General features: G+C 38.9%; 1 protein-coding gene across 1 annotated transcript in view; it reads right to left on the minus strand.

Annotated features, from left to right (window-relative positions):
- KIF26B (kinesin family member 26B) overlaps positions 1–15,536 on the minus strand; it is a gene marked incomplete at both ends in the record, with an annotated part of 300,168 nt that overhangs the window by 176,249 nt on the left and 108,383 nt on the right. The window contains one exon of the mRNA XM_082305966.1: positions 404–570. Within this exon, the coding sequence (XP_082162092.1) occupies positions 404–570 (167 nt within the window). The remainder of the gene's footprint in view (positions 1–403; positions 571–15,536) is intronic.

Below are 15,536 nucleotides of genomic sequence, written 5' to 3' on the forward strand. Positions count from 1 at the left end.
GAACTCTGAAGGCTGCCCACCAAACAGAACTATCCACCTCCAGTGAGCTCTACAATTAATTGCTTATCTCAGAAGATTACTTGGATGGGCCCTTCTCATTCAGGGATACACCCCTCTAAATCAGCTATTATTCTGGGACCACAATCACATTTTAACCCAAATCAAGAGTTAAAGAGATATTTCACAGAAGATCGTAGAAGTATCATCCCCATCTTACAAATGCATACAGGTGGATTAAACAACATTTTCATGGTAATTCAGAAAGTTTGTGATAGATCTGTATCTATAGCCATGTTTCAACATGTGTCTGTAGTCTTGTCAACCCGACTTCTTCACTACAGAATCATCTCCTTTGAAAGAAATTATGTTTCCAGAGAAGGAAAATCTGAGAAATCTCTCTTACCTGGCAAAAAATGATGCTGCCACCGAGGTGCCTGTGGATACTTCACTGGCAACATATGTGCTCTGGGAAGGAGGGAAGCTGTACAAGGAGGGTTTATCTGCATTGTAGCGGTTCAATGCTGCTTCAGTCAGACCCTCTCGACTAGTCTCTGTCATAAGCTGAGATATCTGAAGACAGAAAAAAACAGAAGTGTCATCAGCTAAGGCTCACTAGCTGACCCCTCCTCATCCTGAGGTGCCTCTAGGTTGCAGATGGAGTAAGAGCGGCATTTTATTCACTACATCTTTGCTGCTCTGTGAACAAGTTTATTGCTTCTGTCATGTTAATCTACAGTACTTTGGCTCAGCTCTAACCTTGTCTGCATTAAAACTAATAGGATAAATTCATCCCATCACTAGAAATGTCAATAATGTCTATGGCTTTCCATCCATACAGAAAAGAAAGAGTAAACTAATCCTTGCTCAGTTTTACCTCACGGTACAAGAGAGACAGCTTAGAAAGGCGCAAGATATTTGTATTTCACTTCGGCGGGGGGAAGAAAAGTTTGTTTGCCTTTGTGAAATAACACAGCACTAGTATATTAAGTATTTTTGTTGACCTTTCTCCAAAAAAACCAGCACACAGCATAGGAAGGAGTCCCTTGGGATCCTAGACTATTTATCATCCCTCTGGAAAACTGGGATCACTACCACTCACTTTCATTGGCTTTCTTAAAAGGTTTTAAACATTCCATGATTTCATTCTTCTGATGCCCCATTTAACATTTTTTCCTCTGTTAGGAAGCCTCATCTCAGCCTTTCGTTGTCTGGGAAAAGAAATAGAGTTCAACCAGACTTTACCCAGCTCTCCTCAAATTAACTGAAAGATCTTTATTGACTTCAGAGAAAGCTAGGTCAGCCCTATCGAAGCTCCTCCTCAAAACTTTGATTTCAGCTTCTTGACTATTACCTCTGCATGAATTTACAATGGTGTGATGTCATCTATTGTACTTCATGTAATTCCTAACAACTTCCCTTTCCTCCTTCCCTCATTTCAACGACAAATACCTTTTGTTCACCAGTGCGTGTCACAGAATTTCAACATATGCCTAAAAAGAACCCTCCCAAATTATTGCTAGCAATCATCCAAGGTATTGCTTCCTTCCCTCTGCAAAAAGTTTGCAAGAACCAGTCTCTCACCTGTTCAATTTCAGTTCTCATGCCTATCCTTATCACCACAGTAACAACAGAACATCTTTGAGAGGCACATCAAGAAAAGTACTTGAGATCATCCTGTAGTTCTTTTTCTGCTTAGGCTTGCTTTATTTCAGCTGTTAAACATTTCAGTTATTAAAGGCAAAGTTGAAGAACTGTGATTTGTATTTGGGAGGCAGAGGGTTATTTGTATTTGGGAGGGGTACATGTGATATGGCAACATTTTTTAGACCAACTATCAAGCCACCTCTGTTTCTTTTATAGAGAATTGTTACCCATTCTACTATGGCTAAGATGATAATCTAAGTTTATCCTCAGTTCACATATTTTTTTAGGCCAATCAACTGTAATACGTCAAGAACAGGAATGCTAAACTAGCCTCTCTATTTTATGAGGAACCAGTAAAATTGCTGAAAGTGTCCCTATCATGTTAGGCACACACTGAGACTTTCTAATTTACTGATTCACTGTATTGAATAAGCAGTGCTCTCAGAAGGCTATAGCTGAAATCCTAGACTTAAATCATCTCATACTACTGTTAAAACACAAGAATTTAGGCTGGCTGCCAGGATACCTCCTTACATTTCCAGCGTGCAGGCAGACATTTGTTCTTCAGTGTTCTACTAACCTATGTATGTCCACTTGGGGCATCCAATACACTTGAATTCACTAAACAATTATTTCCTCAAATTATCCATAATTTTTGCTAACTCAGCTATTTATATTTTCAGTGAACTAGCACAAGATTCTGCCCTATCCCCTCAAATTATCCTGAAACTGATTTCATTATCTACCATGTTGGGAACTGCTAAGCAGACAGATTAAAAAAACTCTCCCTTCAGAGCAGAGTACACTTATAAGCCTAACCTCATCTTAGTCCATCAAATTCATATACCTAACAACAGGGATGGACCATCATTAATCAATTGCCACTGCTGACAGTGTCACCAGGAAGTGCTACTCACTTCCACAGCAACCTGACAGCAGTTAAGAAGTTGATGAGTTGATTTATCTCAACTGCAATCTCAATCTCTATTGCAATCATAACCTCCCCATCTTCTGCCAAATAAAGATAAAGAATTTCCACAGCCAGTGCAGCACATTTCTGTTGATGTCAGATCCCCTGAAGTTGCAAAATGGTGAGGCTGGAGAGAGGCGTTTCAGCCAACTGCAAAACAGGAAAGGATTTGTGTGTCCCTGTTTGGAACACCCAGAAAACATCCATCATGACATGTGCATAAAAGCAGTAACTAAATGGTTTCTGTGATTGCAGAGACTTTCAGGTGATCCATGCCCATACCCACAAGTCCTATTAATATGAACAGCACAGAGCAAACAGAGCAATAAAAAGCCTCAAACTGATTGTGGACATTTCCTGAAAGGTGTTACTCTCAAGCTTCCTCAAAAGTTGATTAGGTGCTTCATTCATGAGCTTTTGAATAGCTAGTTCTTAAATACAAACACTCCCAAATAATCAAATACTCACTCACTTACCAGAGAGACATAAGATTCTTTTAGAAAGACATAAATATAAACCATTCCCCTCACCTATGCACTCAGAGAGAAATAGATATTAGTCAGCAAATGGAATGTTAATGCTTTTAATAAAATATCTTCTAAAGCCTGTATTAGGTCATGTTTTCTTATAGTAAAATGCAAAGGAGCTGAATAAGAAGCTGGAAATAATTAAACATATTTACAAATTCTGTATTTGTGGAGTACCACACTAACCATAGGACAGAGAGAGGAGAAAGATAAATAATATCCACTTTAGGAATTGCATATACTATGGACAAATGCAGAATGGGGTTATTTCTGTATAAATGTAGGCTTGTCAGTAGTACTGCTATTTTATCGTGTGTCCTACACAACAGTCCAAGTACTACAGGGATGGTCAGCTGCTCAAACTGCAAGCTGCAAAACATCTGCATGGTACTGACCACCAGAGCTTGCTGGAGAGGCAGCAGCTCTCCTTCCTGTTCATTCACACAGCTTGCTTTGTTGCAGAAAGCAGGAAGCTACTGTTGACATTGATATTGATGTATTATCTGTGAAAAGCAGCATTCCAGTGTAAACAGCCATGTCAGAGAGCCCTCCCAGAGCTGCCCTGGATGGACACTCGTAATGGGGCATGGTGGGCTTGCTAAGCACCTTCTCGGTCCTAAGGATCCGGCACCACCGCCTGGTTTCCTTTCCATGCTGGCACACTTCCTGGGCAAAAGTCCATTTCTCAGCATGAACTTTCTCAGAACTAAACTCCCAAATGCACATACTGCCTGTCCTTGAGCTCCATCAATTTAGTGTTTGCTTCAGCAGGGGCGCTTCTTAGTTGACAGTGTATTACAAGAATACCAAAATGGTACATACTTTATTTTACCTAACACAAGACATAGACAAATTAAGACAAAATAAGAACTAGCTTAAGCCACAGTCCAGGAATCGTTTCCAGTTTTAGCACTTGCTTACTTTGCCAAAGTAGGATTTTTCAACAGTAAAATGTCTCCAGAAGCAATGAAAGCTGAAATAGTTCCCTGAATTTCAAACATTCTACTGTTCCTTATCTGGGAAGCCTGAAACACCACTTGATGTTATACAGGTCAAAGCCCACAGAAGTACCTTGTGATACTGCAATGCACATATCCTCAAAGCAGAACATCAGGTTTTGCTTGAAATAGTTCCTCAAGTCACTCTGTTTCTCTCTTTTCCTTATATCAAAGCAAGAACAGGATAACAAACTAGAACTTGGTATTTAATTATGGAATTGTCCCTTTGGTCATGCAGCCAGTGGAGATGAAGGGCAAAGACAGTGCTATGCCAAATTCTGGGCCAGGCTTGGAGCCTTTTTTTGTGTCCAGTACTTATCAGAGTATTATTTATACTGTGCAAATTTCTACATCTGGGTCAATCCATAGACTGAGTACCTCACTAGACACCTAGACACACAGCCACAATATTTGACTAATAAATCCTCATTTATTCCCAGAGTTCAATACATAATCATAAAGTAGTGGGCAGAAAGAAGTCCAAATAATTCATATATCCAGAGACTACTGACTTTGAGTCAGTTCTATTGCATTTCTTTCTTTTGCCTCATAGATTGGACAGTGTCGGAATCATTTAAACTGTTATACCAAACTGAAGAGTGGGCGTTAGAGGTAATCGTACCATCTCATTTACTTTGTCTTCCAGTCACAGTACCAAATTATCCCTTTCTCCTCTGACATTGCTCGCTGAAGTTCACACATACACAAACTTGAGTAAATGCACCTAGGATATATCAAGCATTTAAGGAGAAATACTCATAGAACAGACATTTCCAAAGCTCTTAGGGAATTTCGTTTTTTCCCCATCCCAGTTCAACAGACATAGTTGAAAATGACACTTTGCACATTAACAAACTCGGGCTCCTTTTTTTTTTTTTTTTTTTTTTTTTTTTTTTGCATTTCCCCCCCCCCCCCAAAGTATGCCTGGCAAGTACAGCTCACATAAATCTGCCTCTTCAGTGTCACTGTCTCTCTCATTAGATACTGTTTCTGCATTTAATGGGGAAAAGAAGAATAGATTCCTCAATTCTATTTCCTTTCTCTTCTGTGAGTACCCACATACCATATACATGAGTTTCAAGATCAGTTAATAGGATATATTTTAAGAAATTCCTTTATTTAATTGTTGGCAGCACATCACTGCCTGGATAAGCAACAAAAAGACAAAGCATGGAACAACACAACCTTTCATGCCTCAATAAAAACCTTTTAAGTGCACATGGAACAAGACAGATGTTCCTCCCAAGGCCCCATTTTTTTCTCCTGTCTCAAAAGCAAGGCATCCATTAACCTCCTCTTTCACTGCTTTCTGACAGTATACAGCAAGAGCTGGAGATAAGTCTTGATTTAAATTCTCTGCTTCATAAGAAAAAGATGGCTCTGCAGTTAAACCACAGGTGTCAGCCAGGCTAGATTCTCTTCCTATTCCAATTAGTCACTCTGTGCACAAGACTTGCCATCATGCAGTATGATGTTAATTATATTTACGTAAGGGCATTTTACAGCCAAGCTCATTGATGTTTCTAAAGCTCCTAACTAAGGACTCCCAACTGAAATTACTGTACAAATGGAAATTAGCATTTATGAAAGATGTGAAACATCCTTTGCTCTGGACGTAGTGAAACATTCAGGAACATACCCAAAATCTAGTTAACGTCAATGACTGACAAATAAACTGGATGCACAGATATGTATGAAATGTATTCATGTCTGAAGCCAAATTCAAGATACATATCTGTGTCCAAATTCACTATAAAGCAATCCTCAGTGTCCAGAGATCCTAATCTCAGGAGAGAAGCTCACTAGCAACAAGAAACTGAAGGTAGAAAGCTCTCTTTCATAAACACACACACACTCTCATGAATGACTTCTTTGGCAGTCCACTCTTGATTCAAAGCAGCACTGAATTTTCCGCCCAATAAATACTCACGAAATTACTTCCTGACTTATTTCAGACAGCAAATGTCTACATTAACCAAGAAAAATCTTCTTCTGAAAGGCACTCTTTAAAAGATGAGTTGAGGGAAGCTCTAAAGGATACATCTCTCAAAGCTTTAGCACACCAAAACCATCATAAATTCTTATAAACCTGCTTAGAACACAAGCTTAGCAGCTTAATTTCAAGTTTTCCATTACGCACAATCAGGTGTTCTGGCTCTCCTAAATTATTAATCTTTTACGTTCTGTCCAACTCCTTTTGGCTCATCAGAGTTTACTCTCAGTCATAACAAGATAAAGTTATTCTTCCTGTTTGGCTCAAGGAGCCTAGTTTCTGGTCTATGGGAGTGATGAAACAAGCACTGGGAGAGGCATCTCACAGTGTATCATTCACGTCTGTCTTCTGACACATGTATAGAACACCAAACCTTTCCTGAAAACTAAGCGACCCTATTTTTCCTGGACTTGACCTACTCCTACCAATTCTTATGGGTTGAGGCAAGAACTCTAATTTACAAATTAATTTCGAAAACTCAAAGAATTCTTCCACTTTCTTTTGTGTATAAGAGTTCACTGTCTGATGTGACAGTGTGGTGGACTGCAGAACAAGATAAAAATCTTAAGTCTTCAGTAAGCCACAACCTTGCCAGCCACTACAAATTTCAGAGGAATTACAGTAACTTGCCTACAGGAAGCAGCATCAGAAAACAAATGGAGCATGAACTGACACTTCTTGCGTCTCTTCACCAGAAGATAGTTTAATGAAGGGAATATTGAAGTCCTACTTCACCTAGAGAAGGCATCTCCCAACAAGAGCATGTATTAATAAGTAGTAGGTCATCTTCCTACAATTTGGCTATCTTATCTGAGCCCCTCTGGAAATACTGATGCATCTCTTTTGCCTAACATGCAAGTTAATGCATTAAGTTTTGTGCAGTAACAAAAAAGTGCACCAAAATTTTTCTGTGGTAGCATTCAAAGGAAAAGGTGACAGCTGGGATCCACCGTGCTGAGTGCCAAAAAGAAAAAGAGCGTTGTGGATAATTTGACATTTACTATATTTCATTTTCATAATTTTAGAGTGTTGTTGGGAAAGGTTAACATGTGAAAATAGGAAAGGGAAACACTTAAGACTCAGTTTCGAATGTCATTGTTAAATACAGCTTCAAATGCTTTGAGGTAGATCTGGTAGAGAGTTTACTGAACTGCCAGCAAACTGAAGTAGGGTTTTGGGGGCAGAGGGGTAGAGGGAAAGAGGAATCTTGTGCTGCCCACACAACTATCAAATTAATTTAAATGCATCCTTCACAGGGCAAAAAGGAACAATTACACCATTCAGTCAGAGCAACTTGAAAGTGGTGAGGATTTGCTAAGTCGGTCATCTTTAATATACCATGGAGTACTAAGGACATACACCGTATCTGTCACAAATCATTCACTACAACAGAGGTGATATTTAAGGAATTACTCAGGAGAAAATCCACCTTTAGAAGAAATAATTTTGGAATGGTAGCAAGTTCTTGTAGCTAAGAGCACTGGCATAGTCTTATAGCATCTTGCCATTTGATTATGACCTTTTTCTCCCACAGCAGAATAGTAAGCTGCTATAGCTCGAGATCAGTGCAACTGCTGATACAGACACTGTGTGAGCAAGGGCAAGACAGCAATTCCTAATAGTCCTTTCCTGTCAAAAGAACGTGTTCTGTGAGGAACAGGCTGAAAAAGGACATGCATAATGTCTGCTGTATTCAGTCTCTTTCTTGGATGTAGACATACCGAATACTGCTTAGCAAAGGCAACTATTCATTGCGAATACTGAAACTCTAGGGAGGGTCCTTGGGCATGCTTTGCTCCTGCTTTATTCAAATTTGCACACAAAATCTGAAATATTGGTCTAGCAGAAGGGGCTACCGTAATGGGACAGATTATGTATTGAAACATAAAACAATGTACCTTTAGAAAGAGTGAAGTTTTTCAAAGGAAGAATCACTGAGATGGCAAGAACGTTGATTATGCTTTGCATTTAACGAGGAAGAGTCAGACTGTATTTAGCATAAACTACTTTTACTTAAACATTATTTAGTTACCATGACAGCACCTAGAGCTTAATTACAACCTCTAGCTTCCTACTGTCCAAAAGAAAGATGACCTTTGACTGTGGCAGCCACATCCCATGTCCCTTTATAAAGAAGTTAACTATTTAACGCTGATCCAGTGCAATCCTCAACACAGATGAAATCCCAGTTTGCACAGACACAGGCACATCAAAACTGCTATCATACAGTTAGTTCCATCTCACGATCAAGAGCCCATACCATTAAATGAAATTATTTTACAACAAATGACTTAATGTCTTAAGATCAGCTACCTAGAAGCTGATCCAACAGCTGATCAGACATCTAAATAATGATGGATTTCTCTAAGGCATTTTCCTCTGATTCTTCCTCCTAAGAGTTCTGCCTTATGAAACCGTATTTTTGAAATTTATTTATGCTGTATTTTCCATTGTAAATAATGACACTATGTTCTCAGCCATCCAGTATTCTCCTTCTTACTTCCACCTGTTCACTCAGTGCACATTCTTGCCTTAGCTTTTGAACCGAAAAGCAAAGCAAAACAACCAAAAAAAAAACAAAAAACAAAACACACCATACAGAGCAACAGTACTGCCTGAAAATCTGAGAGTTACTTCTTGAGCACACTCTCCTCAAAAACAATACCAAATAAGAATTGCACTGTCAGCAATGAAAGCTTTATTATAAAGCAGGAAATCTCCTCTATTAAGCCTGTGACAATGGTTCTTTTGCATGATCAGCAAATTCCCATACAGACCATAACTTGGTAAATGTAAGTTGCTGCACATTCCCAAGCAACCTCCACCACCAAGACGTGAAGGATATAGACTCATTTTGATCTGGCTTAGCAATGAATTCACTTTTAGTTTGTCAACACCCTCCTGAACTATAGAAGGAATAGTTAGCACTCTATCTACATCAAAAGGAATCAGTATATTGAGTCTGAAATAGTATTCACCAAGTCTGCTTCTCGCTCGCTCCTTTTGTACTGATACATTTATTAAGCAGAAAGGCAAACAAAGAGGGGAAAAAATATTAAAGGAGCAGAAATTACATGATCTGAAGCATTCGTGACAGCAAATATCTACCTAGAGTGAACTTACCATTGTATAGCAGTTGTAGATTATAGTCTGCAGCACTCCTTTAGTCTGAGTGACATAGCCTGCAAATTTTATTTATTGGATACTACTTCATTATCAAACTATTTTCTGAAAGGTACGGCCCCTACCTTGTTACAAAGCCAAAATAGCTATCATAACTCGCCTTCCTCAATACCCTCAATGTTTTCCTATGTCCATTCAGGATCATGCCACCCTCTCTATTCCTCCCCAAGGACGCCACAAGCAGGACAGCTGCCCTGGCGTGCAAGTCTGCTCACCCTCCATACCCAGAGCTCCCCCAGTGAAGCAGACTCCCCATGGGCAGACCCCTGAAATGCTGCGAACTATTCCTTGGGAGTAAAGCAGTAAAGCACTATCAGCTAGACCCAAATACGCCTCTCATTCATGAAGCTCCACCAGCCAAGTCTCTGCAGACAGGACAGCAATGTAAGGTTTCCCAGCTGGCATATTCCCATACTTACTCTGCAAATGAAAAACAGGAACAGCAGCTAGCAAAGAGAGGTTCTGGTCTCAATTTTGTGTCTCTAGGCATTTCAGCAAGGCAAAAAGATACTGTGCAGCAACACAATAAAACTGCTTCCTTTCTCGTCAAGGAGACAACAATAACATGGCAATCTGCAGGAAAGCTGAGGCTTTCAGAAGTTTTTTTAAATCTACTTCAATAAAGTTGTTAATTCTCTTAATTACCTGCATATCCTGCTGATGCATTACAAAGCTATGCAGCTGGAAATTAATTGGATCTTTTTCCACTATGATTTTTATTTGCTATCAGATTAGTAACATTTTACAAGAGAAAAGGCCTTTCTTTTGTGTGGCTCACTCAAAGTTGGTTTCATGCATCCAGATTCAGCAACCACACTGTAATTCCTTGTTGCATCAGTTACCTTTTAAGACCTCAGTGGCCAGGCTAATTGTGCTAAAATAACTAGTGCAGCAATGAAGAGTGGGTGCGGACTACGAAAGATGAGCAGTCTGACTTCTGCCTGTCTGTACACATAGGGCAGCAGCTAAATGAAGTGACTGTACTTTTGAAGCTGAGGCAGAAGTCTCCTTAGGTCACTGTGTGCGGGAGTAATACATTTGTTATAAAAACAAACTTTCATTTCTCTGATCAGTTACTAACCTGCCAGCAACGTCAAGACATCATAACAAGTTCAAATCTTACTGTAGCTGTTTCCCTATCACAAACAGCAATCTGTAAGCCATTGACCTTTCACTTGTCAGTTGACAAGAACAGCTCTAGAAGCTACCAGAGTGTGTCAGCATGTGGGCTTAACTTAAATGGCATTATTGACCCAGAAAGCAACCTCTTTCTATAGCTACCAAGAGAGTAAGCAATAAAAAACACCATTAGTTTTTCCACACATAGGTGTATGAACCAGATCATTAGTCTTTATTTAAAAGACATATGATCAAGTTCTACCATGAAAACATGAGGCGAGAGAGAGAACTACTTCATTTCCAGTATGAAAAAAATCTGACAGGCTTAGAGATTCCTGCAATGATTATTGCATAAGAATGTGGCATAACGCAAATTCAGGCCACACACATAACCAGCTCAAGATCTGACCTTTTTGGGGTGGCAAGATCAGTACATGTCTGACAGGTCTCTTACCCAGCTGCTCGTGGAAAGGTGCAGAGGTTTGACCCCCAGGCATCTAGCAAATGCCTTGAATCTATTTAGAAACTGGTACCATTCCAGTGGCTTCCCCATCAGAAAGAAATTATGAATATCAGCTTTTCTGTAAACTGCTGCCAAAGATTTAATTACATTAGTGCTGGCAGATACCACAATAATACGAATTGTTTTCTCTGCATGTTAGGTCGTAGGACTATCAGTATTGTACCTTATAAAGGGAGGAACTAGAGGACTTGAATCTTGCACGAGACATGAACTTTTGAACAAACAGAAAACTCATTTAGAAGTCAGGCATATTTTGGAGCAAGCAACATAGAAGCCTGGGAAATTTAATTTGAGAGAGACTGAGAAATCTTTCTCAACTCATCAAATATTCTAAGTTTGAAGGTTTATTCTGTAGTATCCTTTTCCATACACTTTCCTAAATCATCTTCACATAGAAGTACATTTTTAAAAACTGATTAAATAAAAGTTAACTTCTGACAATGATTGTTAATACTGCTTACACAGCTTTCTCTTTTGCTGTCTCAATGAAATATTAACAAATCATCATCTGAAATGACTCTGAGGCGGGTCTTGTATATCCTGATCCATCCCTTATCAGAATAAAACTTAAGGTGGACATTTGAATGCTTTGTTAAATTTGCATCTCTCAAGACATATCTAAGGCTCCAAGTACTCTCAGCTCTTCTGAAAACCCACTGAAACCTGCAGGCAGCAAAGAAAGCTTTAAAAAAGAAATACTGCGTTCAGATCCTAGTGTCTAGTCATTAAGTTGATGCATCCCTTCCCTCCATTTCAGTTTAGCCTAACCAATGCTACAACACATCTTCCAGTGTATTACCTGCATTCCAGTAAGATCTCTCATCTTAAAAAGAGCAATTTATCTCATTCCTGGACAAGAAAGCATCTTTTCTGCTTCCTCTGTTTGGGCTTGATTCCACAGGAAGCATTTAAAACTGCAAAGTTTTAACAATCTTCTGCATGAAATTTAGTTCTTAAAATGTTGATATCAGCTTAAATGCTCACAATACAATTAATATCACTGAAGTTGCATACATTCAGGTGAACAATTCAACTCCTCATTTGTAATGCTGTCTAGGAGCCAGTTTGCTTTCCAAATGCTGACTGACATTGTATGAGGTTATGAGGGCTTAGGCACAGAAATAAGTTGCTGTGCTGAGTCATAGCCATCCGCATGCATACACTTAGCCTGTAGCAAATGCAAGGTAATAATGATTTATCTTACAATCACTTTTCTAGAGCTAAGTCAAAGAAACCAAGTCAAATTATCTTGAATTTGCTGTGAACTATAAACATGCATTCACACTTACTATGTATTAGTAAGCATGCTAAAAAGTTATCAAACTGATCACGTGCCTGAGTCCTAAGACTTAGATTAGGCTAGGAGAGCCAAAATAGGACCCATTATGCAAGGTTGAATGCAGATCTGCTCAAAAGTTACACCATATGGTCAGAAGGGTTCAGTGGGGCTAAATGCAAACACGGGGGATTGGCTGTTACTTAGTCCAAAAATGCACTGAAGATGCACATAAGTGAAAACAGGAGAAGTACCAACAGACTGGTGTTGCAAGAAAGGCACTTTTGGGGGCTGAATTCCAGCTGGAAAAGGCTCAGAACTGTGAGCCTTGCACTTGCCTAGGAAACGCTTTTATTTAATTCCCACAAGCAGAGATGTTGATATATTCTTCAAAAGTCAACCGCATATCCTTTCAATGCAAATACCTTGCAAGACCTCGACACCAGCCAACCTCTTAAGTCAAAAAGCAATATCATGTTCCTCTTTTTCCACAGGGAAACAGCATTTAGCCTCAAGTTCCATACTGAAAACTTCCACCTTTGCAGTGAATTGCACAAACCATGGCCTAATCCACCATCTCACAGTGTAATAGTCATGCTGAATTGCATTGCCCTTTGGCTTTGTATAGCTGCGTTCCCCTTTTCTGTCCCTACTATTAATAGTCCCTTGCAGGTGTTCCTTCTACCATGCTACTAACATGGAGATGTGGCAATAGCTAATTTCACAGTTATCAGTGCTAATGGGAGCTGCAATGAAATTGTCTAATTTCCAGAGGAGTCAGTATGCCATTGCTAAAGGAAAAAAAAAAAAAAAAAAACCACCAGGCAGTTCTGCAAAAGCTATACATCAGCAGGAATGACCTCTCTATAAATTTAACAAGGTTGGTCTTTCTAATCTCATCACAATACACGAACACCTGTCTTACTTTCATGTTAATAATAAAAATGTCCTGCTGAGGTTTTAAAATTATTTTATGACAGCAACAACCATCATTTTTAACAGGAATACATGAAAAGAATTCTAAAGGTGCCAAAAGAGCCTTCAAATGAGACCACTAGCTGGACAGAAACAGCTCCTTCCTGGCCCTGAAGGTGAATGCCTTAAGGCATAGGTTTGATTGCCTTATTACCTTAGTTTGCATAGCTACAGCTGTTATTAGCAGTCATAAAAATCACTCAACTGTGTTTGACTTGGAGGCTGTTTCCTGCGGTGAATTCTATAGGCTGACGACGTGCCAAGTTATGCTATGTTGTCTTCTGTTTGCTCTAGATTTGCTGACCTCTCAGCTAATGAAAGCAAAGAGGAGGAGCAGATCCTCAGCTGAACACCAGATTAAGCTCTGTTGGTGCATACTGTAAACCATTAGGAACTGGGCCTCTCTGTGTTATGGTCACCTTTCAATGGGGCAGCAAAGAGGTCAGCTTGGGAGCATCAGGCTTCCCACTTGCTACAGTGCTCTGCTGAATGGGATGGATATTTCTTGCACAGCACTAAACATACTCTCAGCTTTTTACATATACTCCTCATCTACTTCTATTTTCCAAGCTAAATGTGGTTTTGCATCTTGTCATTTGCTGCATCTTCTATCATGTTTTCAATCCAAATTGTTTGTTTCAGTTGGCCATTTTCAATCTGCAAGTCTTGAAGGGATCCAAACCAAGCATGGTTTTCCAGGAGCTAGATGAACATCACATTAGCTGAAGCTGACCTAGCATTTAATTCAAGTGCACACAATGATCTTTCCCCAGTATATATAATCTGCATTTTGGTCTGGAGGAACCATCATAATCCATCTTCACAGTATGAAGATCATACTCCCACTTTTCACCTCAGGGCCCTTCTACACTGAGAACTTTAAGTGTGTCCATTCTCAGCTGAAATTTAGTGCACATTCACTTGCAGACTGAGTAATTCATACCAATCCCCATCTCTCCTGACCAGCTGAATTAGGTCAGATGAAGAACAATCTTTTCTCCTCACCACTGATTTTAGATGACTCTTCTTTTTAGACAACACTGAGACGCATAACTCCTTTACTTTTCTCAGACAGCATTCAAAAAAAATTAGTGATCAATTTGGAAGATATGAACTACAGACATGCATATTGTCAAAACTGCACAGTTCCGAAAAGTGAATAATAGAGCAGAAGAGGCACTGGCTCTAGTCTGGTTGTGCTCTACAGCCCTCTCTGAAAAGGCAGGAGAGGGAACAATTGAACATCCATAACCTGCAGCACTAACAAATGGCAAGCATTCTTCAAAGGAGGATATTCATTCAAATTCCATCAGTTTAACCTATCATGAGAATTTTGGATGGACAAATAAATAATGAATTATATCAAGATATCAAGATTCATCAAAGATTATTTTCCAGTAAAACAGAACTTAGATCAAACCAAGGGTAGACTCCATACAGCTTTAATGATCTTTTATCAGCCCTTTCCTGTCTAGGAGAAGGGCTGTAAAAGACAAATGAATGAGTCATATGCAAAGTCTTATGCATCTTACTACCTAATGTGTTTAACTTTGGAATGCAGTGTGCACAGTAAATACTGCCAATTATTTACTCTTTACTCATAGATATACTTTGTGTATATTTTCTAAGTAAAATTTGTTCACAGTACATACACAGCATGTTCTTCCAGTTTTTATTATAAATTATTGCCTGTCTCTGTAGTACCTTAAGCTCAGGTAGGCATGTACTTCATGAATCATTTAAGGCCCTTGTCATTGTCTTAATTTCTGCCTCCTTGTAGGCTTATTATATCCTAATTTTTACCACTAACATTTGCTAATTTTTATTCTTGTTTCTTTACATACCCTGATCACTTTTCCTGTTGTCAGCCTAAGAGACAAAGGAGAACAACAAAACAAACTACCTGGAAAACTTAGAAGATCTTAACAGTCAAAAGCCAGAAGATTAAGAGAGAATATCAGCTTAAAAAAATTGTCTGAAAGTATACAGTCAAGTCTTATAGCTACATTTATTTCTTCCTCATAAAAGTCAGCATAAATAACCTTCAAATGGCACTTCTCTACTTATTTTTTCTTCTTTTTCTTTTCTTTTTTTTTTTTTTTTTTTAAACACAGCAACAATGAATATACACTTTCTTCTACACAGGACACAAAGACAAAAAGTCATTGCCCCAAGGAATTTGCACAATAAACTAAACTGACAAACTGCACTTCACTAAGGTCTAAAAATAAACAGTGATTAAAATTAGTGCAGGAACTGTTGGTTGATATTTTTTATAAGCAAACAGCAAGATTACGTTAACTGACCCCTTGGGAATAAAACAGATTT

The sequence above is a fragment of the Platalea leucorodia genome (genome assembly GCF_965183815.1).
Source record: "Platalea leucorodia genome assembly, chromosome: 3".
NCBI classification, from domain to species: Eukaryota; Metazoa; Chordata; class Aves; order Pelecaniformes; family Threskiornithidae; genus Platalea; species Platalea leucorodia.